This window comes from Cetorhinus maximus, chromosome 6 (assembly GCF_964194155.1).
Source record: "Cetorhinus maximus chromosome 6, sCetMax3.hap1.1, whole genome shotgun sequence".
NCBI lineage: Eukaryota > Metazoa > Chordata > Chondrichthyes > Lamniformes > Cetorhinidae > Cetorhinus > Cetorhinus maximus.
In genome coordinates, this window is record NC_135884.1 from 9,300,517 (window position 1) to 9,324,562 (window position 24,046).

General features: G+C 42.1%; 1 protein-coding gene across 1 annotated transcript in view; it reads left to right on the forward strand.

The window, feature by feature from the left end:
* The window catches only part of arih2 (ariadne homolog 2 (Drosophila)), a 72,888-nt gene that overhangs the window by 26,414 nt on the left and 22,428 nt on the right, over positions 1–24,046 (forward strand). The window contains exons 3-10 of the mRNA XM_078543153.1: positions 2,497–2,564; positions 6,338–6,401; positions 6,522–6,669; positions 9,883–10,004; positions 18,874–18,983; positions 20,801–20,918; positions 23,464–23,514; positions 23,607–23,628. Of these exons, the coding sequence (XP_078399279.1) occupies positions 2,497–2,564; positions 6,338–6,401; positions 6,522–6,669; positions 9,883–10,004; positions 18,874–18,983; positions 20,801–20,918; positions 23,464–23,514; positions 23,607–23,628 (703 nt within the window). The remainder of the gene's footprint in view (positions 1–2,496; positions 2,565–6,337; positions 6,402–6,521; positions 6,670–9,882; positions 10,005–18,873; positions 18,984–20,800; positions 20,919–23,463; positions 23,515–23,606; positions 23,629–24,046) is intronic.

A 24,046-nucleotide genomic window follows, 5' to 3' on the forward strand; every position in this document is an offset into this window, starting at 1 on the left:
TGACATTGGAGGAGAATGGTGTGGTCAAACTGTGTTAAAGGCTGTCGACAGGTTGAGAAGGATGAAGAGGAAAAGTTTACTTTTGTCACAGTCACATAGGATATCATTTGTGAGTTTGATGAGAACTGTTTTGGTACTGTAGCAGGAGCGGAAGCCTCATTGGAGGGACTGAAACATGGAATTCCAGGAAAGATGGGAATGGATTTGGGAGGTGTTCTATAATCCTAGAAGAGTTTTGTGTGTAGGTGTTAAATTGGTACAAGTTCTTGTATGAGTGCAGTGATGTGTTCCACAGTAGTGGAGATCATGCTGTGTATAGGCACAGTAACGGGTGTTACAATATATATGTATGCTTAATATTTGGAATTCTTTACTTTTACAATGAATTGTGAAGCTTTCGATAGTTAAATTGATCTGGACTTTTCATGTAAAGCAAAGTTTGAATATTTTCAAGGAGCAGAGATAAATGTAGAGACAGGGAATCGGCCAGATGAGGCCAAAAATAGTGGGAATGGATTTTTTAGTTTTTTTTTGAAGACAGCAGAAAAAAAGGCTGAAGTGGTCTTGGTGTACAGACTGTAAGACTGGCCTGGCATGTGTCAGTTTGAAGGTGAAGGTATTTCATTGCATGGAAGTTAGTGCGCTGTTAATTTGTTGGATGCTTTTTGTGCCTGATTGTTTATTTGCAGGCATATTACATCAGAGTTGTGTTTTTAGTGTGTGTTTACTCTGGTTACAGTGCAAATGGCAAGAGAACATCTAGTCTAGGCAAGCGTAAAAATAAGTGTTGCGCTGGACTAGTTTCAATCGCCTGGTGGTCAGAGAGGAATTTCCCAGATTTGTTTCCTCGAGTTGGCCTGGATTTTTATGTGTTTTGGTCTCCCAGGCGATCATGGTTTTCTTGGGTGGGGAAGAAAGTGTATATATTGTGATACACAAGGTGTATGGGACAAGCTGGATGGAGCAGAGTGTGTTTACCTGTTTGTGCATATAAAGTTGTCTTCAGTCACAAAGTTACTTTTGTCCCTTTTGCCAAAAGAATGTAATGATACCTTCGCTGCTGTTATAAGATCTTTCACCAGCTTGAAACAGGTTCTGGAGAAAGCACGAAGACTGGCACCTGAAGGAGGTTTTTAGGTGCTAGCCCTTGAGATAAAGGACTTCTACCCATCATTAACCTACGCAAGCAACTCTTTGGCACAGTAACGAGCATGCTCTGTGTTTCCAGGATTTAGTTTCCTTTGTTTTGAAGCAGTACCGGTTTTTATTAGCTGTTGAGCTAGAAGCAGCTGGACTTCAATAGCTCAGTTAGAACATGTCAATCAGAATACAGGTTGCATCTGTTAACTCGTCAAAGAGTCGATGAAATGCTTTTATTTTTAGGATTGTAGACAGAGGTGGCTGCCCTCAGTCTTTTTAATTGGATGAAATGGTAGATCTTTGTACTGTACAGCCACTCGACTTTACTCATGAGCTTATTTGAAAAGCGAGCTTTCCAGTTCTGAGAGCTGTTTGTACCTGCAGAGCGCATGACCCTTCAGTCACACATCTCCCATTGTGCTTTCGCTTATTCTTCAATAACTACAGTCTTTCAAATGAATGAAATCTGTTAACTGGAAAATAGCTTTGGGCACAGACTCCTTATTGTACAGACTGTTCCTATTTTCAGTTATTGGTTGTCTAAATTAGAAGGACATTCTGTACTGTGCCATATCCCCCTCAGTTGATTTTTATCCAGTTTTCGGCTTATTAAGATGACGGTGTTAGCCCTATGGAATGGAACATGGCATTTTAGGTACCTGACACCAAATTAGAGCACTCTTCAGATTTGACAAGCACATGTTAGATGTCGAGCAAAGCTCCAGATAGCCTGTTCTCTTAAGCATCCATCTCCAAGCTTCTGCACAGTAAATGTTCCTCCTGCGGGTTTTTAATGGCCTCTGAATGAGATTCCCCAATCAAGTGTCAAATTATGGTGCTGTTGTTTTTTGTTTGGTTTCTGTTGGAAATTAGGTTGAGACTGCATGGCATTTTTCACCAGCACCCTGACAGCCAACAGAACGAGACTCTCATTCCATTCAATTAGAACTTAGGCTACTGCTGAAAAAAACATCTGCTAAATGGCTCTTCCGAGTAGCTCCCCTCTCTCCTCTCCATCTGAATCCGCTGTTAATGAATGATCAAAAACAATGTTTTGCTCTTAATGGGAAAATATTAAAAAGTAGTGCGAGCTGAGTAATGTTAATGCAAGAGCTGCAATTGGGGTGGGAATATTCATGACTTATTGTGCCATTGCAGTATAGAGTTAAGGAAGTGTGCTTAAAGTGATGGTGACAAGTCAGCCATCCAGTCGAGCTGTTTTGTGCATTTGGTCGTATGGAAAGGATTGTTTCATTGGAGCCTCTAAACAGCATTAGACTTGATACAGATTGATTTATTTGTGACTTAGTCTATCAAATTTACTGGTGTTTCTCATTCACTTCTGTTTATTTTCAGGTTCAACCATCTGTAGCCAAGCTTATTTTAGTTAACTTCCATTGGAAAGCCTCCGATATTTCAGAACGGTAAGGAATACCTCACCTCTGTCCCGAGGTTACTTTGTATGTACAGGCTGGTATATTTGCACAGCAGCCTGACTGTCTCTTAATATAACCCATGTATTTTTGCTGATAACACTTGGCTTTAAATAAACTATCCCGATTATAGCCTGTTTATATTCACATCTCTGAAAAAGTTTTAGATATGGAAAAAGAGTCAGTGAAATGCACCATACCTGTAGCAAGTTTAACTCATGAGTGACTGCTGTAAATTTCTAAACCCATCTTTCTTTGGTACTCTTTACTGAGAGTTTTTTTTTCACCTTGGGCAGGGATATCGCCAATAGAGGGAAGAATTTATTTATAACTTGAGAAACCTAGGTGCAAAGTCAAGGCGTATTGTGACGGACAAAACCAAATTTGGAAAACCAACAGTAGGGATCAGGTGGTGGTAACCTGGTAGATTGTAGGTGAAAGGGAAAACATTAAGGAAGGTAGAAAGCATTGTAGCTTAAGTCCTGGGAAAGTGAATTGGAATGGGATGTGTGTGTCAAAGACATGACCTCTTGATCAAAGCCCCTATCAGTTCCTGTCTTTTTGTACAAAGAGCATTTCAGCTTGAGCTTGTCTCTTAATCTGATGAAACTAAAGAGGCTGTTTCTGATTTGAATTTTGACTGTTCAAGGAGACTTTTTGCTTCCTACAGGTAACAGGCATGTATCCATTTGGCCGAGGTTATTCTTTAATGGTCACTTTAGAACCATATGAATATTATTAGCTTTTGTATCTGCCAATGGCACTCAGTTTTAAGAGCAGCGACGTAGGTGGTCTGATTATTGTCGACCAATGGTTCTGATTCAGAGGGCCTGTTTGAAATTTGATCTGTTACCCTATGGCAGCTAGTTTTGCTTTCTCTCGTAAAAATGCACAGCAGGCCAAGAAGACGAGTTAACGCTTAGTTAAGTATCTCTTAGTGAGAATTACATTAGCCTTTGGATATGTCATTAAATAGAATTGCTCAGTGGCTGAAGGTGACGTCTGTCACACATGTATCTAAGTGGCTTTTTGTGGGCAGCATGTTTGGGAAACCCACAGTTCAGGTCATCTGCCTGCAAGTTACAGGGTTGATCTGGCTGTAGGAAGGTTACATGGAGTTATGCAGCATGCGTGTTCTTATGTGGCATTTTCAGCAAAGAGACGACCCATTTGACCTGACTGGCCTGTACCAGTATTTATGCTGCACACAAGCCCCCTCCTACCACACTTAATCTAACTACCTCAAAGCCCCTACCAGTTCCTCTCCTTTTGTACAAAGGCCATGTCAGCTTGAGCTTGTCGCTTAAGCTGACAAAACTAAAGAGGCTGTTCCTAATTTGAATTTTGGCTGTTCGAGGAGACCTTTTGCTTGCTACAGTTAACAGGCATGTATCCATTTGGCCGAGGTTATTCTTTAATGGTCACTTTAGAACCATGTGAATATTATTAGCTTTTGTACCTGCCAATGGCACTCAGTTTTAAGAGCAGTGCCCTAGGTGGTCTGATTATTATCGATCAATGGTTCTGATTCAGAGGGCTCGTTTGTGAATAAAGGGGAACCTGTGGATGTACTGTATTAGATTTCCAGAAGGCATTTGATGAAGTGCCACATCAAAGGTTATTGCAGAAACTAAAAGCTCATGGTGTAGAGGGTAACATAATGGCATGGATAGTAGATTGGCTAGCTAATGGGAAGCAGAGAGTTGGCATAAATGGGTCTTTTTCTGGTTGGCAAGATGTGACGAGTGGTGTGCCACAGGGATCAGTACTGGGGCCTCAACTGTTCACAATTTATATAAATGACTTGGATGAAGGGACCGAAGGAATGGTTGCTAAATTTACTGACGACACAAAGATAGGTAAGAAAGTAAATTGTGAAGAGGACAGAAAGAGGCTGCAAAGTGAATAGGTTAAGTGAGTGGGCAAAGATCTGGCAAATGGAGTATAATGTGGGCAAATGCGAAATCATTCATTTTGGCAGGAAGAATAAAAAAAAAACTTATCTAAATGGTGACAGATTGCAGAGATCTGAGATTCAGAGGGATCTAAGTGTCCTAGTGTATGAATCACAAAAGGCGAGTATGTTGGTACAGGTAATTAGGAAAGCTAATATATTATCATTTATTGTGAGGAGAATTGATTACAAAAGCAGGGCGGTTATGCTTCTGTTGTATAGGGCACTGGTGAGACCACATCTGGAGTATTGTGTACTCCTTATTTAAGGAAAGACGTAAATGCATTAGAAGCAGTTCAGAGAAGGTTTACTAGGCTAATACTAGGAATGGGCAGGTTGTCTCATGAGGAAAGGCTGGACAGGTTAAGCTTGTATCCAGTGGAATTTAGAAGAGTAAGAGGCGCCTTGATTGAAACCTTTAAAATCCTGAGGGGTCTTGACAGGGTGGATATGGAGAAGATGTTTCCCCTTGTGGGAGAATCTAGAACTGGGGGGGTCACGGTTTAAAAATAAGGGGTTGCTCATTTAAGACAGAGATGAGAATTTTTTTTCTGAGGATTGAGAGTTTTTGGAACTCTTTTCCTCAAAAGGCGCAGGAAGCAGTGTCTTTGAATATTTTTAAGGCGGAGTAGATAGATTCTTGATTAACAAGAGGATGGAAGGTTATCGAAGGTAGGCAGGAATGTGGAGTTGAGGTTACATTCAGATCAGCCATGATATTGAATGGCGGAATAGGCTCGAGAGGTTGAGTGGCCTACTTCTGCTCCTAATTCGTATGTCATATGTATTTATTAGCATATCCTTCTATTCCTTTATCCCTCGTGGTGTTTAACTTTCTCTTTAGAGTCATAGATTCATTACAGCACAGGAGGAGGCTCTTTGGCCCATTGAGTCCATGCTGGCTCTTTGCAGAACAATTCAGTCAGTCCCATTACCCCACTCTATATCTGTTGCCCTGCAAGTTTATTTCGCTCAAGTGTTCACACAATTTCCTTTGAAATTGTTCATTGTCTCTGCTTCCACTGCCCTTGTAGGCATCAAGTTCCAGGTCATTATCTCTCACTGCGTAAAAATGTTGTTCTTCTCATTTCCCCCCCCCACCCACATCTCTTGCCAAAAACCTTAAACCTGTGTCTCTTTAGACCTTGTGCCATTAACTAATCAGAACAGTTTTTCTTTATCCACTTTATCTAAACCTATCATAATGTTGTACATCCCCCACAAATCTCTCCTCAATTTCCTTTGCTCCAAGGCGAACAACTCCAGCTTCCGCAACCTAACTTTGCAGCTAACATCTCCCATCCCTAGAACTATTCTGGTAAATTTCCTCTGCACCCTCTCAAGGACCCTTGTTTTCTTCTCTGCATTAAATTCCACCTGCCTCTTGTCTGTCCATTCTGCTAGCCTATTACCATTTGTAGTCGATTTGTATGACCCTCACTGTTTCAAGTTTGGCAGCATCAGCGCATTTTGAAATCTTAATCTGTATTCTGATATACAAGCCATTTATATATATCCAAAAAAAGTGCTACTAGCACTGACCCTTGGGGAGTACCACTGTCTTAGCGGCCCCAGTCTAAAAAACACGTATTTACCATGACTCGCTGTTTTCTGTCCTTAAGCATTTTTTTAATCCAAGCTGACACTGACCCTCCTATTGCATGAGCTTCAATTTTGTTTACTGCCATTTATGTGGTTACAATAGTTGCCTCAACTACTCCACATTCTAACCAATCTCCAGGTAAAACGTTAATTGAACAGATGTGAATCCGGCAAAGAAACCACTTGAATGTTATCCTCTTTCTTTCAGACACAAATCTAACCCGACTCAACTTCTGGTGGAAGCCAGAGTTCAGCCAAAAACAGCAAAAAACGTAAGTGCTTGGAGCGCACCAGTGGATTTAGTTTTCAGCAGTTTCAAGAAACGGAAAGCACTATTGGTGTAAAGTGGTGTTGGTGTTCAATGCAGCTTGTGTATTTCATTTGTTTCCCAGACGTTTATCCATTCTTCTCATCATTGTGGTGTATGCCTGCAATCAGTTCGGAAAGAGAATTTGCTGTCCTTGCCCTGCCACCATCCGTTCTGCCGCAGCTGCTGGGAGCAGCATAGCACTGTACTCGTGAAAGATGGAATCGGAGTGGGTGAGTTAAGGACTTGATGTTATAACAAGGATAATGTTTACGGGAGCCATTATTCCTGATGTCAGGCTTGCAACTTTCAGATGTTGCAAGAGTTTTTCTGTCTGTAGTTCAAATGGGTTTCTGTCCAAAATGCCTTTTTAAATTTAGCAACAACATGTGTCTTTGGAAACTTCATCTGCCCTCAGCACACTGCAAGCTAGTTAAGGCATTCCTTTTGGCAGCAGGGCAGCAGAACTTGGATTCATACCTGAGATTCCCCAAGTGCCTGACCTTGTTTATACCATCAGGGTGAGAAGGCAAATGGAAACAATTGCTTTTTTGTGCCCTAGAGAAGGCCTGTCATTCTGGTGTCTTATCCCATCTGTCACTGGCTTGACTCTACCTCTAATATTGGCAGAAGACCTTGGTGTTTATTTTGGTTTTGGATTACTTTGGGGAGAAGGATAAAAATATTTTCATAGCTACCAATCTATCCCAAAGACTCACCAAATGATGTGTTTTTAAGCAGTTATTGGTGGGGCTATTAATGAGAAGCCTGATGATAGCCAGTTAGTTAAGATAATCAATGAGTGGTATTTTAAAAATCTCTACCTGACTAAAGTGTGAAAATAAAGAAGTACAAAACTATCACCATCCTGAGCATCATTATTTTGGGCCAGATTCTCATCCTGGGGAGTGGGAGGCAACAAGGGCCCTGAGGGGTCACGATGACAAAATCCACAATTTGTCTCCCAGTCCAGCTTGAAAAAAATAAAAATAGATGGAATTTAGTGTGTTAGAGATGAATGGGGTGTTGTCAATCTGTGGTTTTATAACAGGGTGAGGTAGGGTTTGCTTTCTGGCTACCATGGTGGGTTTCAGATTCCAGTTATGGACCAGGGAGATGTGGAGGAGAAATATAATGCCTGTTTTGAAAGATAAAGTTGAGGTGGGAGTGTGCGTTCCAGAAAGTGGCTGAGTGGGCCTGAAGCTTTGGACCAATTGCTTACCTCTCTTCAAGAATGGTGCCCGAGCAAGACTCTGAAGGAAACACCCCATAAATACTCCCAAATGTGGAGAGGTGTAGCAGGCTAACCATGAAGGCATTGGTTGGATAGCGAAGGAATCATTTCACTGAACACACTACCTCACCTCAAGAAATGATTGATTTGCTATTGTAACACAAACATTATTTTGTGATTGAAGAGAAAATTAATAAATGCTTAAAACACACCTTGGGTTAACTAGCATGTGAAAATAATAAAAGATTACTGTTTTGAGTTTGAGGCTGTATTTGAAACATTGAGGGACAACACCCTTGGATTAACTGGAATGGAGATACACTGTGTGAGCTTTTGTCCCCAGATTATTAGAGATAAATTTATTTCCAGCATTTACTGTTCCCAAATGCTATCTGGTTAGATGAATAACAAGCTGTTAGAATCAGCAGTGTGATTTGTGTATTGTGATCTAGTGAGCACTAATCTAATTTGAAATTAAAAATTGCATCTTTTTCTTTAAAGTCTCCTTTCTGTGTTTTCAATGCTTTATTTTATCAGATAATATGATTGCATGTTGTACAGAAGACCTTTGATAATAAGTCTACGACTGTAGTAAATTAGATATAAAGCAATCCAGTATAAAAACAAACCCTTGCAGTGTTCAAGCGTATGGATAATCTGCAGCAACATAGTAAATCCTGTCTAATGACTACCTTTGGGAGCTGTCAGGAGACATTTTATAAACTAGTGTTTGTTTTATTGGTTGCCCTATATTGGCTTCCTAGTATCAGCATGTTTCTATTACAAGCTTCTCTCCAAAGATTTTAATTCCAACCAGGCATGAACAACATGGCTATCTGATGCACTCTGTTAAATTAAAAACGTTTATTTGTAAAAGTTTACACTGTCCAAATTGTTTTGTATTTTATGACCTGCTTTGTTATATAGCTTTAAAAGCTGATCTGTTCCCTTATGCATTAAATTGAATTACATTGACGTGTGCCCCTGACTGCAGCAACTAGACGCAGTGCTCTTGTGAGCTGCTAGTTGCATGTATGTTATCCAGAATTTCATTGTTTTAAAATGGTTACTGTGGATCTCACTTTGAGTGCTGTAATACTCAGGCTGTAGCTACTTTTGGCCGTTTTAATTCCTTTGCTCCTCGGTTATTGCTTATGCCGTCTGCCTGCTGTTACTGCTTTTCACATGGGCTTTGATTTGTGCACACTCGGGTTGCTTCTATTCGTTATTTCACTTAAAACCTGTAGTTAACTGGGAGTGAGTTAAATATTATTTTTGGCATAATGGTCTGGGCTGTATTTGAATCCTGATGCCAGAGTATTCATTTATCCCCCCACTCACCACCACAAGTATTTTGAAGGCGACAATCATTGGGCTATTATGCATGGGCACCAGAAGGCCGATAATATCCACTTTGAAAGATGACTATGAGCAAGTTGTTTTAATATTTTTTCAATTCTTTGGCCCTCTTTCTCCCCCCGCTGTCTTCTCTCGAAGGTGCTGATTCTTGCCTGGAGTGCAGGCCTACAGATGTTGGGTACTCTATGGATTCTTGTCCATGTGGCTATAATTTATATGTGGTGCTTGACCGTGTGTGCTATCAGGACTTAAACCATGATGAGCATTGCAACTGAGTGCTGCTCCAACATCCACTGAGACACACTTTCACCACAGCTGAAATCTGTTAACTTAGCCAACAATCAGAACAACACCACTGTTGATACTCTACCCACCAAGCTCCAAGGAGCTTATGTATATTTTTATTTAGATGAATTTGAGGGCAAGAATGCCTCCCTTCTTCTTTACCTCTAACATCCAAAAGGACTAAAGAACCTCCTCCCAGGCATTTACTAATGTTGTTGTGAACTGAACAGAATAGTACCATGTGGTTAAATTTAAAGTCTCCCTCTGTGCCTGTGGTAAGTGCTTGACACCTCACGTGGAGTTAGAACTGAGGTGAGGAGCACAAGCCTGCTTAGGCATGCTGTGACCACAAACCTTCATTCCTAGGCTAGATTGTGGCATATGTAGTTGTGCTGCATTAAAGGTTTGCTGACTCAATCCCTACACGGGGGAAAAATAGATCCCCATATGGTGAGCACCGCAGGTGGATGGTTTGCAAAGATTTACTTTTCATAATCTGACTTTGTTCTAAATTATCACCAGATTTTGTTTTAACGATTGACAATAACTAGCCTGCGTGTCTTGCTAGGCATATCCTGTATGGCACAAGACTGCTTGCTCCGAACGCCTGAGGACTTTGCTTTTCCTTTGATTTCTAATGAAGAACTGAGAGAAAAATACAGGCGCTACCTCTTCAGAGATTATGTAGAGGTGGGTGATTTTAAACACGTTTTAAACTTTTGTTGGTGGAATGGGGAAGCAATAATTGACATGAGATGTATTTGTTAAAAGCCTGTTGACATGAAACAGGAGAAGGTGACTTCCTCTGATTATCCTTTTAATTATAAATTCAATTCGGAATCAAAAATACTCTGGATATTCTGAATCTAAAATGAGAATTTTTTTCTTGGACTTAGAACTTGTCCGAGTGTAAAAGTGTGACTGCCGGCTTGGCTAATCTCAAGTGAAGTGGCGGAATTGCAACTGGCACCAGTGTCCTTGGCCCTGAGTGGGGTGGGAAGTAAGATCACCTGAAGCCCCCACTCTTGGCTGTCCATTGAGCCATGGTGGATAGCGTAAGTAGGTGTCAGCAAGAATAAATTGAACTTGGTGCTGATGCCATTGTGAATACAATTCCCTAAGCAGGAACTGACTATACTTGATTCTCTACCTTCTAATTGGTGACAATTGCATATTGCATTTCTGGATACTGCATTGAGACCCGAGATGAAAGTGATAGTGAGCTTGCAAATTAACTCATGTATTTGTCACAGACCAGAAATAGAAGTGCTCTCGTGAGTGTGACCCAAGCCATTTGAGTGAATAAAAGGGTGGAGTGTTTTCCTCCCACTCTTGGTTAGCTAGCTTCACACGGAATCTCTACTTGCAAACAGCTGAGTAAACTAACTCCTGAAGAATAAAATACGCTTCAGCTTAGGGAATTGTTTGCCACAGAGGCACATTGAGGCAACGGGAAAGCAAAGCCTTAAAGTTTCAGCAGGACATGCTATAGTGTGTGCTGATTTAATTTTTTGGTCAAGCTTCAACAATGGTCATTCTCTCGAGCTTATCTTAAAGCAGCTCTGTGATTGCTTTCTCCACCACCTAACTCCCCTCTACACCCTCCCCCCACCTCTCCAACCCATCCACTAGTAAGGATAGCAATATCCCAGAGGTGGTGGGCTGTGAATCATTGCTCCCAGACATGTGAAGCTGCAACACTATGTAGGACCAGATACAAGGTGCATGTGAATCGCAGATGATTTTAGGTCCATATTGTGAGCACTGCTGCTTCAGTATATCCTTAAATTCCTCTCAATATGTTTTCTGAAGTACAGGCTTTGTGGGGATAAAATTACAAAAAGAACCAAGTAATGTCAACATAGGGACTCTCAGCCTAGAAAGGATTGTGCGGCCACTCATGTCCTTGCTGACTCTGAGAACCATCCAAAGATGGCTCCGCTGCCCTGCTCCCTCCTGGATTGTTGTGTATCTTTCTCTGTTTCAATGCCCCTCCCTCTTCTTTTGCTATATGCCTTGGTAGTTAAAAGAACCACTTTGTGAATGTTACACACTAAGCTCTTGAAAGCAATATTTGTTCTAATTTGACAATTGTTAGTTAACTGAGAGGTGATGATTATATACAGGGTTGAGTCCATTATTAAGGATGAAATTTCAGAATACTTGGAAGTGCTTGGTAAAATCGGGCAAAGTCAGCATGGTTTCATCAAGGGGAGGTCATGCCTGACAAATCTGTTAGAATTCTTTGAGGAGGTAATGAGTAGGTTAGACAAAGGAGAGCCAATGGACGTTATCTACTAGGACTTCCAGAAGGCCTTTGACAAGGTGCCACACAGGAGGCTGCTCAGTAAGATAAGAGCCCATGGTGTTATAGGCAAGGTATTAGCATGGATAGAAGATTGGCAGTCTGGCAGGAGACAAAGAGTGGGGAAAAGGGGGTCCTTCTCAGGATGGCGGCCGGTGACTAGTGGAGTTCCGCAGGGGTCAGTGTTGGGATCACAACTTTTCACTTTATACATTAATGATCTAGATGAAGGAACTGAGGGCATCCTGGCTAAGTTTGCAGATGATACAAAGATAGGTGGAGGGACAGGAAGTATTGAGGAGGCGGGGAGGCTGCAGAAGGATTTGGACAGGTTAGGAGAATGGGCAAAGAAGTGGCAGATGGAATACAATGTGGGGAAGTGTGAGGTCATGCATTTTGGTAGGAAGAATAGAGGCATAGACTATTTTCTAAATGGGGAGAGAATTCAGAAATCTGGAGTGCAAAGGGACTTGGGAGTCCTAGTCCAGGATTCTCTTAAGGTTAACTTGCAGGTTGAGTCGGTAGTTAGGAAGGCAATGCAATGTTGGCATTTATTTCGAGACGACCAGAATATAAAAGCAGGGATGTGCTGCTGAGGCTTTATAAGGCTCTGGTCAGACCACATTTAGAATATTGTGAGCAATTTTGGGCCCCGTATCTCAGGAAGGATGTGCTGGCCCTGGAGAGGGTCCAGAGGAGGTTCACGAGAACGATCCCAGGAATGAAAGGCTTAACATATGAAGAACGTTTGAGGACTCTGGGTCTATACTCGATGGATTTTAGAAGGATGAGGGGGGATCTGATTGAAACTTACAGAATACTGAAAGGCCTGGATAGAGTGGACGTGGGGAAGATGTTTCCATTAGTAGGAGAGACTAGGACCCGAGGGCACAACCTCAGAGTAAAGGGAAGACCTTTTAGAACAGAGATGAGGAGAAACTTCTTTAGCCAGAGAGTGGTGAATCTATGGAATTCATTGCCACAGAAGGCTGTGGAGGCCAGGTCATTGAATGTATTTAAGACCTAGATAGATAGATTTTTGATTGGTAAGGGGATGAAAGGTTACGGGGAGAAGGCGGGAGAATGGGGTTGAGAAACTTATCAGCCATGATTGAATGGCGGAGCAGACTCGATGGGCCGAATGGCCTAATTTCTGCTCCTATGTCTTGTGGTCACACACTGTTCACAACAAACAGCAACACATTCCAGAACGTACAGGGGCATCAAGGTTATAACAGAACACCACCTCAAACAGGGACATAAATGGCTTTGATTCTTGCATTTAATTAAAGGGGAAATAGTTTAGCAAGGGGACTTCTTGCTCATTGCTTCCTCATTCTATATTTACAAATGTTTTTCTGGTTCTAGGTCTGTCTTCTCTCCTGCCCCCTCTATTGCACTTTGACCAGTTTGAGTTCATCAGTTAGGTTAATCAGGCTGATTGATTGACATGTCGGAGAACCCATTAATTATGAGCCACCAAAATCTGGAAAATCAAATCACTCAGTTTCTTTCAAAGCTATTGATCAGGAACCAGGAAAATTGTTAGCATTCTTACCCGATTTCTGCATTTTCTCAGCCAGTAACCTAATGCATACAAATTTTAAAAAGTGCAGTTAGTAGCATAAACACACAAGAATAAATAATTTCCAGAGGGAAAAAATATTGCCTAGAGCCTGTTAGCAACCTGCCTTGTTCTCAACAACCTAATTCCTCAATATCCTGAAGCTTGCTTAGTACAGTTTAGCGTCCCCTCTTAGTCTTGCAACCTCTATGCATGACCTGACTCATCAGCAACAATTGGCTGCCAGTTAGTTCGCTATAGCACTCATTGATTTCAGCTTTTGTTGATCCAGTTGTTACTGCAGATGCTTTAAAATCAGTGCTCTTTGCAGTAGGTAACCTGCCTTTGCCTCGTGGTTTCCAGTGGTTTAGGAGTTGATTAACAACAGCCAGTCATTTCCCACAGATGATCAATTTTCCATCTCTGGTAGCCAGCCTGCGTGAATACGAGGCAAAAGTTAATGCCTTATTAATTAACATTTTAAAAGAGAGTACAAATTAAATTCCTGACTATTAACGTAATGGTTTTTAATTACTTCAAACATTATACCCAGGCTGATGATTTTTGCAATGTTGTCCACCATTGTCTCTTTAACAGCATTGAAATCTTTATCCATCCTTTTACAAACATATGAGTTAGGAGCAGGAGTAAGTTATTTGGCCCTCAAACCAGCTCCGCCATTTGATAAGGTGAGGTGAGAGTGACTGCCCTTGACATCAAGGCAGCATTTGACCGAGGCATCAAAGAGCCTGAGCAAAACTGGGGTCAGTGGGAATCAGAGGGAAAACTCTGCTGGTTGGACTCATAGCTAGCACAAAGGAAGATGGTTGTGGTTGTTGGAGGTCAGTCATCTCAGCTCCAGGACATCACTTCTGAAGTTCCTTAGGGTAGTGTCCTAGGCCCAACCATCTTCAGCTGCATCATCAATGACCTTCCTTCCAGCATAAGGTCAGAAGTGGGGATGTTGGCTGATGATTGCACAATGTTCAGCACCATCTGCGACTCCTCAGAAACTGAAGCAGTCCATGTCCAAATGCAGCAAGACCTGGACGGTATCCAGGCTTGGGCTGACAACTGGCAAGTATCATACAAGTGCCAGGAAATGAAAATCTCCAACGAGAGAGAATCTAACCATCACCTCTTGTCATTCAATGGCATGACTATCGTTGAATCACCCACTATCAACACCTTGGTGGTTACCATTGGTCAGAAACTGAACTGTACTAGCCATATAAATAATGTGGCTACAAGAGCAGGTCAGAGGCTAGGAATCCTGTGGCGAGTAACTCCCCTCCTGACTCCCCAAACATGTCCACTATCTGCAAGGCACAAGTCAGGAGTGTGATGGAATATGCTCCACTTGCCTGGATGTGTGCAGCTCCAACAACACTCAAGAAGTTTGACACCATCCAGAACAAAACAGCCTGCTTGATTGGCACCCCATCTACAACTTTCACTCCCTCCATCACTGAAGCATAGTGGCAGCAGTGTGTACCATCTACAAGGTTCAATGCAGGAACTCATCAAGCCTCCTTAGTACCTTCCAAACCCATGACCACAACCATTTAGGAGCATAAGGGCAGCAGACACATGGGAACACCTGGTCTCTGTTCCTCTCAACTTTTTCTTTCTTCCTAGCTTCACCCTATAAAGGTCTAACTTGTGCAGAAGAATGAATTAGGGGGCGGTGGCATAGTCGTATTGTCACTGGGCTAGTAATCCAGAGACCCTGGCTCTGGGGACCCGGGTTTGAATCCCACCACGGCAGAAGGTGCAATTTGAATGCAATTAATATCTGGAATTGAAAGTTCAGTGATGACCATGAAATCATTGTCATTTGTTGTAAAAACCCATCTGATTCACTAATGTCCTTTAGGAAAGGAAATCTGCTGCCTTTACCTGGTCTGGCCTGCGTGTGAATCCAGACCCACAGCAATTGATTGACTCTTAAATGCCCTCTGAAATGGCCGAGCAAGCCACTCAGTTGTATCAAACCGCCACAAAGTCTAAGGCTCCGGAAATAACAACGGCAAACACAGCCCTGATGACCCTGCAAAGGCTTGTGGCAAAATTGGGAGAGCTGTCTTGCGGACTCATCAAGCAACAGCCTGACATAGTCATACTCACGGAATCATACCTTACAGATAATGTCCCAGACACCGCCATCACCATCTCTGGGTACGTCCTGTCCCTCTGGCAGGACAGACCCAGCAGGGGTGGCGGCACAGTGGCATACAGTCAGGAGGGAGTTGCCCTGGGAGTCCTCAATATTGACTCTGGACCCCATGAAATCTCATGGCATCAGGTCAAACATGGGCAAGGAAACCTGATTACCATGTACCCACCACCCCTCCCCCCAAAGCTGTTGAATCAGTGTTCCACCATATTGAACACCATTTGAGGGTGGCAAGGGTGCAGAATGTACTCTGGGTGGGAGAATGCAATGTCCATCACCAAGAGTGGGTGGTAGTACCACTACAGACTGAGCTGGCCGAGTCCTAAAGGACATAGCTGCTAGACTGAGTCTGTGGCAGCTGGTGAAGGAACTAACCAGAGGGAAAACATTCTTGACCTCATCCTCACCAACCTGCCTGCCGCAAATGCATCTGTCCATGATAATATTGGTAGGAGTGACCACTGCACAGTCCTTGTGGAAACGAAGTCCCGTCTTCATATTGTGGATAACCTCCATCATGATGTGTGGCACTATCTCTGTCCTAAATGGGATAGATTTCGAACAGGTCCAGCAACTCCAGACTGGGGAGGCGCTGTGGGCCAACAGCAGCAGCAGAATTGTACTCGACCACAATCTGTAACCTCATGGCCTGGCATATCCCTCACTCTACCATTACCGCCAAGCCAGAGGATCAATGTTGAGAGTGCAGGAGGGCGTGCCAGGAGCAGCACCAGGCATACCTAAAAATTAGGTGTCAACCTGGTGAAGCTAGAACACAGGACGACTTGCATGCTAAACAGCATGACCAACAAGTGATAGACAGAGCTAAGCGATTCCACGACCAAAGGACCGGATCTGAATTCTGCAGTTTTGCCACCTCCAGTTGTGAATGGTGGTAGGCAATTAAACAACTTGCTGGAGGAGGAGGCTCCACAAATATCCCCATCCTCAATGATGGGGGAGCCCAGCACATCAGTGCAAAAGATAAGGCTGAAGCATTTGCAACAATCTTCAGCCAGAAGTACCGAGTGGATGATCCATCTCAGCCTCTTCCAGAGATCGCCAGCATCACAGGTACCAGCCTTCAACCAATTTGATTCACTCAGCGTAATATCAAGAAACGGCTGAAGGCACTGGGCACTGCAAAGGTTATGGGCCCTGACAATATTCCGGCAATAGTACTGAAGACCTGTGCTCCAGAACTTGCTGCCCCCCCCATTCCAAGCAGTCTCAGTACAACACTGGCATCTACCCGGCTATGTGGAAAATTGCCCAGGTATGTCCTGTACACACAAAGCAAGACAAATTCAACCCAGCCAATTAATGGACCATCAGTCTATCCTCGATCATCAGTAAAGTAACGGAAGGATCATCAACAGTGCTATCAAATGGCACTTGCTTAGCAATAACCTGCTCACTGACATACCAGTTTGGGTTCCTTCAGGGCCACTCAACTCCTGACCTCATTATAGCCTTGGTTCAAACTTGGACAAAAGAACTGAACTCCAGAGGTGAGAGTGACTGCTCATGACATTTAGGCAGCATTTGACCAAATGTGGCATCAAGGTGCCCTAGTGTAATTGAAGTCACTGGGAACCAGGGGAAAACTCTCTGCTGTTTGTAGTTATACCTAGCACAAAGGAAGATGGTTGTGGTTGTTGGAAGTCAGTCATCTCAGTCCCGAGACATCGCTGCTATTGTTCCTCAGGATAGTGTTCTAGGCCCAACCGCCTTCAGCTACTTCATCAATGACCTTCCATCCATCGTGAGGACAAGTGGGAAAGTTCGCAGATGACTGCACAATGTTCACCATTTGTGACTCCTAATACTGAAACAGTTAGTGCCCATTTGTGTTTCTCACGTGTCGGTGCAGACTTGATGGGCCGAAGGGCCTCTTCTGCACTGTGATTCTGTGTGATTCTGTGATATGCAGCAAGACCTGGGCAATATTCAGGCTTGGACTGGTAAGTGGCAAGTAATATTCGCATCACACAAGTGCCAGGCAGTGACCAACTCCAACAAGAGAAAATCTAACCATCACCCCTTTGCGTTCAATGGCATTACCATTACTGAATCCCCCACTATTAACAGTGGGGGTTACCATTGACTAGAAATTGAACTGGACCAGCTATATAAATACTGTGGCTACAAGAGCAGGTTATAGGCTGGGAATTCTGTAGAGAGTAGCTCATCTCCTGACTCCCCAAAGCCTGTCCACCATCTACAAGGCACAAGTTAGATGTGTGCTGGAATACTCTCCACTTGCCTGGATGAAAGCAGCTCCAATAGCACTCAATAAGCTCGACACCATACAGGACCAAGCAGCCTGCTTGATTGGCACCCAATCCACCGCTTTAAACATAAACTCCCTCCACCACTGGCACACAGTGGCAGCAGTGTGTACCATCTACAAGATGCACTGCAGCAACTCATCAAGGCTCCTTCGACAGCACCTTCCAAACCTGTGACCTCTACCACTTACAAGGACAAGGGCAGCAGATGCAAGTTCCTCTCCAAGCCACACACCATCTTGACTTGGAACTATGTCACTGTTTCTTCACTGTCACTGGTTCAAAATCCTGCAACTCCCTTCCAAACAGCATTGTGGGTGTTCCTACAACACTTGTTCTGCAGGAGTTCAAGAAGGCAGCACATCACCTCATTCTCAAGGACAATTGGGGATGGACGATAAATGCTGGCCTAACCAGCGATGCCCATATCCCTTGAATTGTTATTTTTAAAAAAAATCTACCGATTTGATTTGGTGTCCAGTTTTGTTTCATTGCTCTTGTGAAGAACCTTGGTGCTTTGTCACATTATAGGTGTTTTATAAATGCAAATTATGCTGCTACGGTTGCCTATTGAGAATGGCTGCACAAACATTTTTCAGTTTGGGCAGGGCTGTTAATGGCATGGAATGGGAGACTGAGCATGATTGAAAATGCCATTGTTCTGAATCCAACTGCTGAATAGTGTTATGCTCATTGAGGTTTGTCTTCTGCAAGTTTTGTGTTTGCAAGGGGGAGGTGGGATGGCCCTGTTCATGCTTTGCTCTTGGATGCCATTGCTATAGTTAAAGTAAAGGTTAAAGATTTATTGAGAGGCAGGGAGTTCTGCCAATGTGCTGTGCAAAAATTTGTTCTTTTGGTAATTGTTGGCACTTGATGAGTACAAAATGCTTGCTGCAGTTCCCTCTATGGGAAGCCTCTACACATGAAGGTTATGAATTGCACAGAAAGTGTTTTGAGACGTTTAAAAGATCTGCGGAGGTGCTACATTAATGCAACTTGCCCCTTTCTTCCCTTCGGTGAACTCAGCCGGATCTGGTTTGGATCAAGTTTATCAAAAAGATGCAACTTGTGCAACTATGTTGACTGGTTACATTCCTGAGAAGTATCTTGGGTCGCTTTCCTATGTTAAAAATGCAATAGAAATGCAGGATCCTGTTGTAGAATTTGAAAGGCATATACTTCTTTCTCTTTGCTAACTGTTGCTTTGGTTGTTCTTAAAATAGAGCCATTATCAGTTGCAGCTGTGTCCTGGTGCTGACTGTCCAATGGTGATTCAGGTACAAGAACCCAAGGCTCGGCGTGTGCAGTGCAGCCGCTGTAATGAGGTTTTCTGGTATGTCTGCTGTTGAAATTTAACTCTGTTAAACAAGGATTGATGATAAGACATGAAACTAAGGCCCCGGTTGCCTGCTTCATGGTGTGGGTGGATGTTAAAAGTCTCAATGCATGATTTGAAGAGGAGCAGTGAATTTCCCTGGTACCTTGGGTAAAATTCGTCCTCAAACCATTCGTGCCAAAAAGAGATTCAATTTATTGCAGTTTGTTGGATCTCTCTATGCAGAGAATGACTTTGGACTTGCCCACATAAGTCACCGTACTTCAAAGGTTATTTATTTGATCTGAATCACTTTGAGATGTTTGAATAAGGTGTAATACAAATGGAATGCATTTGATCCTTTGAATGTGCTTAGGAACAGTAAATTTCACATGGGGACAAAGTTCCCCCTGTATATTAATTTCTGATCCTTTTGTGATACGTATGTATAAATATTTAAAACACTCCATATAAGGAGCTGTGGCTTACCCTAATGAATTCTACAAACCTTTCACTGCTCTGAATAAGTTGGCTTAGGTCAGTTTTGTACTTCCACAGACCTGGTTATGGTTGTTTCCAGAAGATTGAGGGAAGACCTGAAGCAATGAAACGGTTTGATAGGGGAAACATTGCAGGGGAGACTAGAACTAGGGTCCATAAGTATTAGATAGTCAATAATAAACCCCCTAAGAAATTTTGGATAAACTTCTTCACCCGGAGCTTAGCTAGAATGTGGATCTCACTACCACAAGGAGCAATTGAGATGGATAATAGATGCATTTAAGGGGGAGCTCGATAAGCACGTGAAGAAGAAAGGAACAGAAGGATGTACTAATGTTGTTAGAGGAAGAGGGGTGGTAAGAGGAGGCTCCTGTTATCCATAAAATTTCGCAGGGCTCAAAGTTTGTTTATGCTGTAAATACTATGTCATATCTGCATTCTGCTTTAAGAGAAATAAGTTAAGTATTGTTGAAAAAAGAGACATGGCAACGCCACTTGGCAATTAATCAGCACTCTCTCCACATATAGTATAAATTGTTGTTTTCCCGCTTATATTGGTATTCTTGCGAGTGTCATGATGAGTGCAAGACGAAAAGCTTAGACATGTTTTTTTTCAGCAGTACTCAAGTTCTGTACTACCAAACGACTATTTGTATACCTGAGACAGAGGAAATAAGTTAGTTGGATAAACAGGAGTGAAGCATTGTTCCTCATAGTGTGGCGGGGTGGGTTCCTCGGCTCAAATGCGATATAAGAAATATTTTTTGGTCAGCGGGAATGGGTTACGTTTGGATCAAAATCTTGGAAGTGCACTGTTTCAATTCATTGGAGGATATATTGGGCAGAGTTAAAAAGAAATTGTAAAGATTTAGTGGCTTGTTGCATCAGATCTCAAATCTTACAATGAATTGCAATTACTATATGTATGCTGTTTTGCACAGTTCAACTGCGCACACGTGAGAATAACCAGGTATCTATTCGAGTGGTGTGAGTTGACAGAAGGACGTTGTTGGGCAGAGGACATCAAAACTCTGTGTCCTCGTTTGACGAGCACAGAAGGATCTTTACCTTTTCACTGAATCATCAGGCCAAGCAGATAGGACCTTGACTTAACATCTATGTTTGGAGGACACCACCCCAACAGTGAAGCAGTCTTTGTACTGCGCTGAAGCCTCGGCATGAATCATGTCCTAGATTTCTGGGGTGGTGCTTGAACCATAGCCCCTGAAGAAGACAGTATTGAAAATGTCTCCTTTTTAATGGTAGTTGCTATCCAAATTAACCTGGAAAAAATGCTATTGTTTGAATCCTAACCAACATTTCTTGTCTTGCAGCTTTAAGTGTCGCCAGATGTACCACGCTCCTACTGACTGTACCACTATTAAAAAATGGCTCACCAAATGTGCTGATGACTCAGAGACGGCAAATTACATCAGTGCACATACAAAAGATGTAAGGAGGTACCAATATAATGCACCCATGTATTGTCTGTGGCCAGAGATATTTATTCCTTTTATTCATTCTCGGGTTTGGCATTGCCGGCAAGACTGGCAATTGTTCCTGGTTGCACTGCGAAGGGGTGGGGTAGGGGGGGGAAATATGTGTTTATCCCTCTTGAACCGCGGTTTGACACAGCTGAGTGGCTTGCAAGGCCAGAGAGCAGGGAAGAGTTACCTCACTTTTGTGAGTTCAGAGTCATGTATAGGTCATTACAACAGTACAAAAGCTTCACGGCCACTTTTGTGGATGCCAGCTTTTTATTTCTCGATCTTCAAAACTGAATTTAAACCCTCTGGATTATTAATCCAGGCATCTGGATTACTGGCCCAGGAACATAATCACTACACTACCATAACCGGTACCATGGCAAGTTATGAAATTGAATTCAATTAAACTGGTCAACAGAAGAAGCAATTGGTTTGTTTTAAAAAAACTGATCTTATTCACTGATATTCATCAGTGAAAGGAACCTTTTGACCTTACGCAGTCTGACATGACTTTAAGTCCTCATGATGTGCTGGCCTCTTAGTGCTCTCTGGACTGATCTAGCAAGTTGTGACTCAGTTGTGAAATAACCGCTACAAAAGAAGGCCCATTCCCACTTTCTCAGCAATAAACCTGGCCTTGATCAAGTCTCCCACGTTCAGAGAATAAATGAGAGTCATGTTACAAATGTCAGTAAAATATTTCTCTATATGTTGCATTATAACAAGGTGATGAGCAAGAACATTGGATGATTTTTGTTTTGTTTCTTTCATTTTCACAACTGGTTAATATCCGTTTGCTCTGAGTTCCAGGATTGTGTGTGAATTACTTGTAAGGTGGTGGGGGAGGGTCTTCATTGGGCAATAGATTTTTTAAAAATGGGACTATCTGCAGTAGCTTTACTCACACTTGCCTCTGTTGCATTATTCACTTGGCACCTTTTGTCTTGGAATAAGACCAAGTCACCACATTTTTCCCAGGTGCTTTTTAGGATACCTTCATAGGTAGTCAGGTGAAAGGTATCTTGCTCTGTTAGGAAAATTGCTGCTTGTTTTCTGCTAATGGACTTAATATTCCATAACTTCAGTAGGCTCAACTTAATTGAGTTTGAGGTTATTTCAATCTGTTCCCATTTTTGCAAATGCATTTAATAGGAGCCTTAGTATATATATTTTTTTCTTGTAAACAGTGAGTCAAACCTTAAATTAAATTTAAAGCACCACCCCCCGATGAAGGTAACCCATTGCCTGATGCCCATCATTGCTCCTTTGGAGGGTTGGGGTATGGGAGCAGTGTTGGGGGCATGGGGGCAGTGGTGTGGGTTTGTTTCTTTCCCTGCCAATACTACTACTTTCAATACTACTACTAAATTCTCTTTTGGCGCCTTTTACCCAGAAGAAATGCGGAACTCTCTGCATGGGTATTTGTAGAAGTTTATCTCTTCTCTCTCTCCATGACACAACACTTTTTGGTAATTCAAATTGCTAACACACTCTGACCACAGCTTTCATTTTCAATGGGAAGTTATTTTCTTGTGTAAGTTGATCAGTTCTGACTGTGAATTTCTCTGTGGTACATTCTTGAACCAAAATGTGAAGTACTTTGGAAGTGTCGTCACTGTTGTAATGTAGAAAACATATCTAAAATTAAAGTTCCAGTGAAATGTGAAGAAAGGTTTTTAATTTCTTCTATTCTTCATCCTTCCCACCACCCCCCCTTCCTCATGTTAAGTTTTGCATGGCGACATACCAAGCTGTATTGAGAAAGTTGGCTAACACAAAAAAAATCTTACATTTATAAAGCGCTTTTCATAGCCTCAGGACAACCCAAAGTACTTTTTGAAGTATAGTCATTGTTGTAGGAAACATGGTAGCCAATTTACACCACAGCAAAGCTCCCACAAGCAGCAATGAGATAATGATTTAGTCATGTTGGTTGAGGGATAAATATTAGTCAGGACACCAGGGTGTGGTGTTTACAATGCTTTGCAATGTTTACAATCCTGTTTTAAACCTTGCCTCTCTTCAGAATGGTATCTGCCCTTAAAAGGTGCACTGCAGGAAGAAAATCAGGAGATGAGAAGAAATTGTTAGAAAAAATATTTGTAACACTTTTCCCCTGTAATCCATTGCATTTCATTTCCATTGAAAATCCATTACTGTAATAGCTTTTTGGTTCTTGTCAAGCTGTGCTAAATTTAGCCATAAATTTACCCAGAGTATATAGCTACTGATGCAATGCAACAAATGTTAAGGATGTATCTGAAATAAGCTCAAAAACGTGGGTCAGTGGTGACCAGTATCCATTGTTAATTAGATCTCCTGCACTATTTGGATGAGTAAACCCATCCTAAATTCAAATTATCAGAAGAATCAACAAATGGAAAAGTAAACTGTAAGAATGTTTATCTCTCTGTTATAAGTGCTGCTGATAGTAAAACGCTTCGGTGCATTAGCCTATTTTCAATAGAGATAATTATTCTAATTGCTTATTTTTTTTTAAAATCTTGCAGTGTCCTAAGTGCAATATTTGCATTGAGAAGAACGGAGGGTGCAATCACATGGTGAGAGAATGATGCATAATTCATTGCGTTTTCATAGACCTTCCAATGTGCTGTTTTATCACTGATCATCTTTTTCTGATTCTCTGTTTCAGCAATGCTCAAAATGCAAGCATGGTGAGTAGAGAAAAATGAAAATTATATTGAATGTTAGATTTTGCACACCCTGCTCTGAGAGTGCATTTCTGGAAGCGACACACCCCCAGTCAGTGATTTTTCTTAGATGATAAGCTGAGTGTGTGAAATTCCTCAGTGCTTTGGGAGCTCAGAAACAGGAACCTTGCTCCTTCTACACCATTCTTTTCATTGAGAAAAGGTATTTTTTGTGGATGGATGCCCCAGTGCAGTTCCAAGGGAGAGATAAATTGGAGTTGCCATTTTCCATGTGAGACCTTAATCTGGTAGATGTAAAAGATTGCATGGTATTATTTGAAGAGTATCCTGGCCAACATTCATTCCTGAGCATGTACCAATGCAGTAGTACTTTATTACATTTAAAATTGATGCAATGTGTGTGCCTCATATGTCCCCTTGA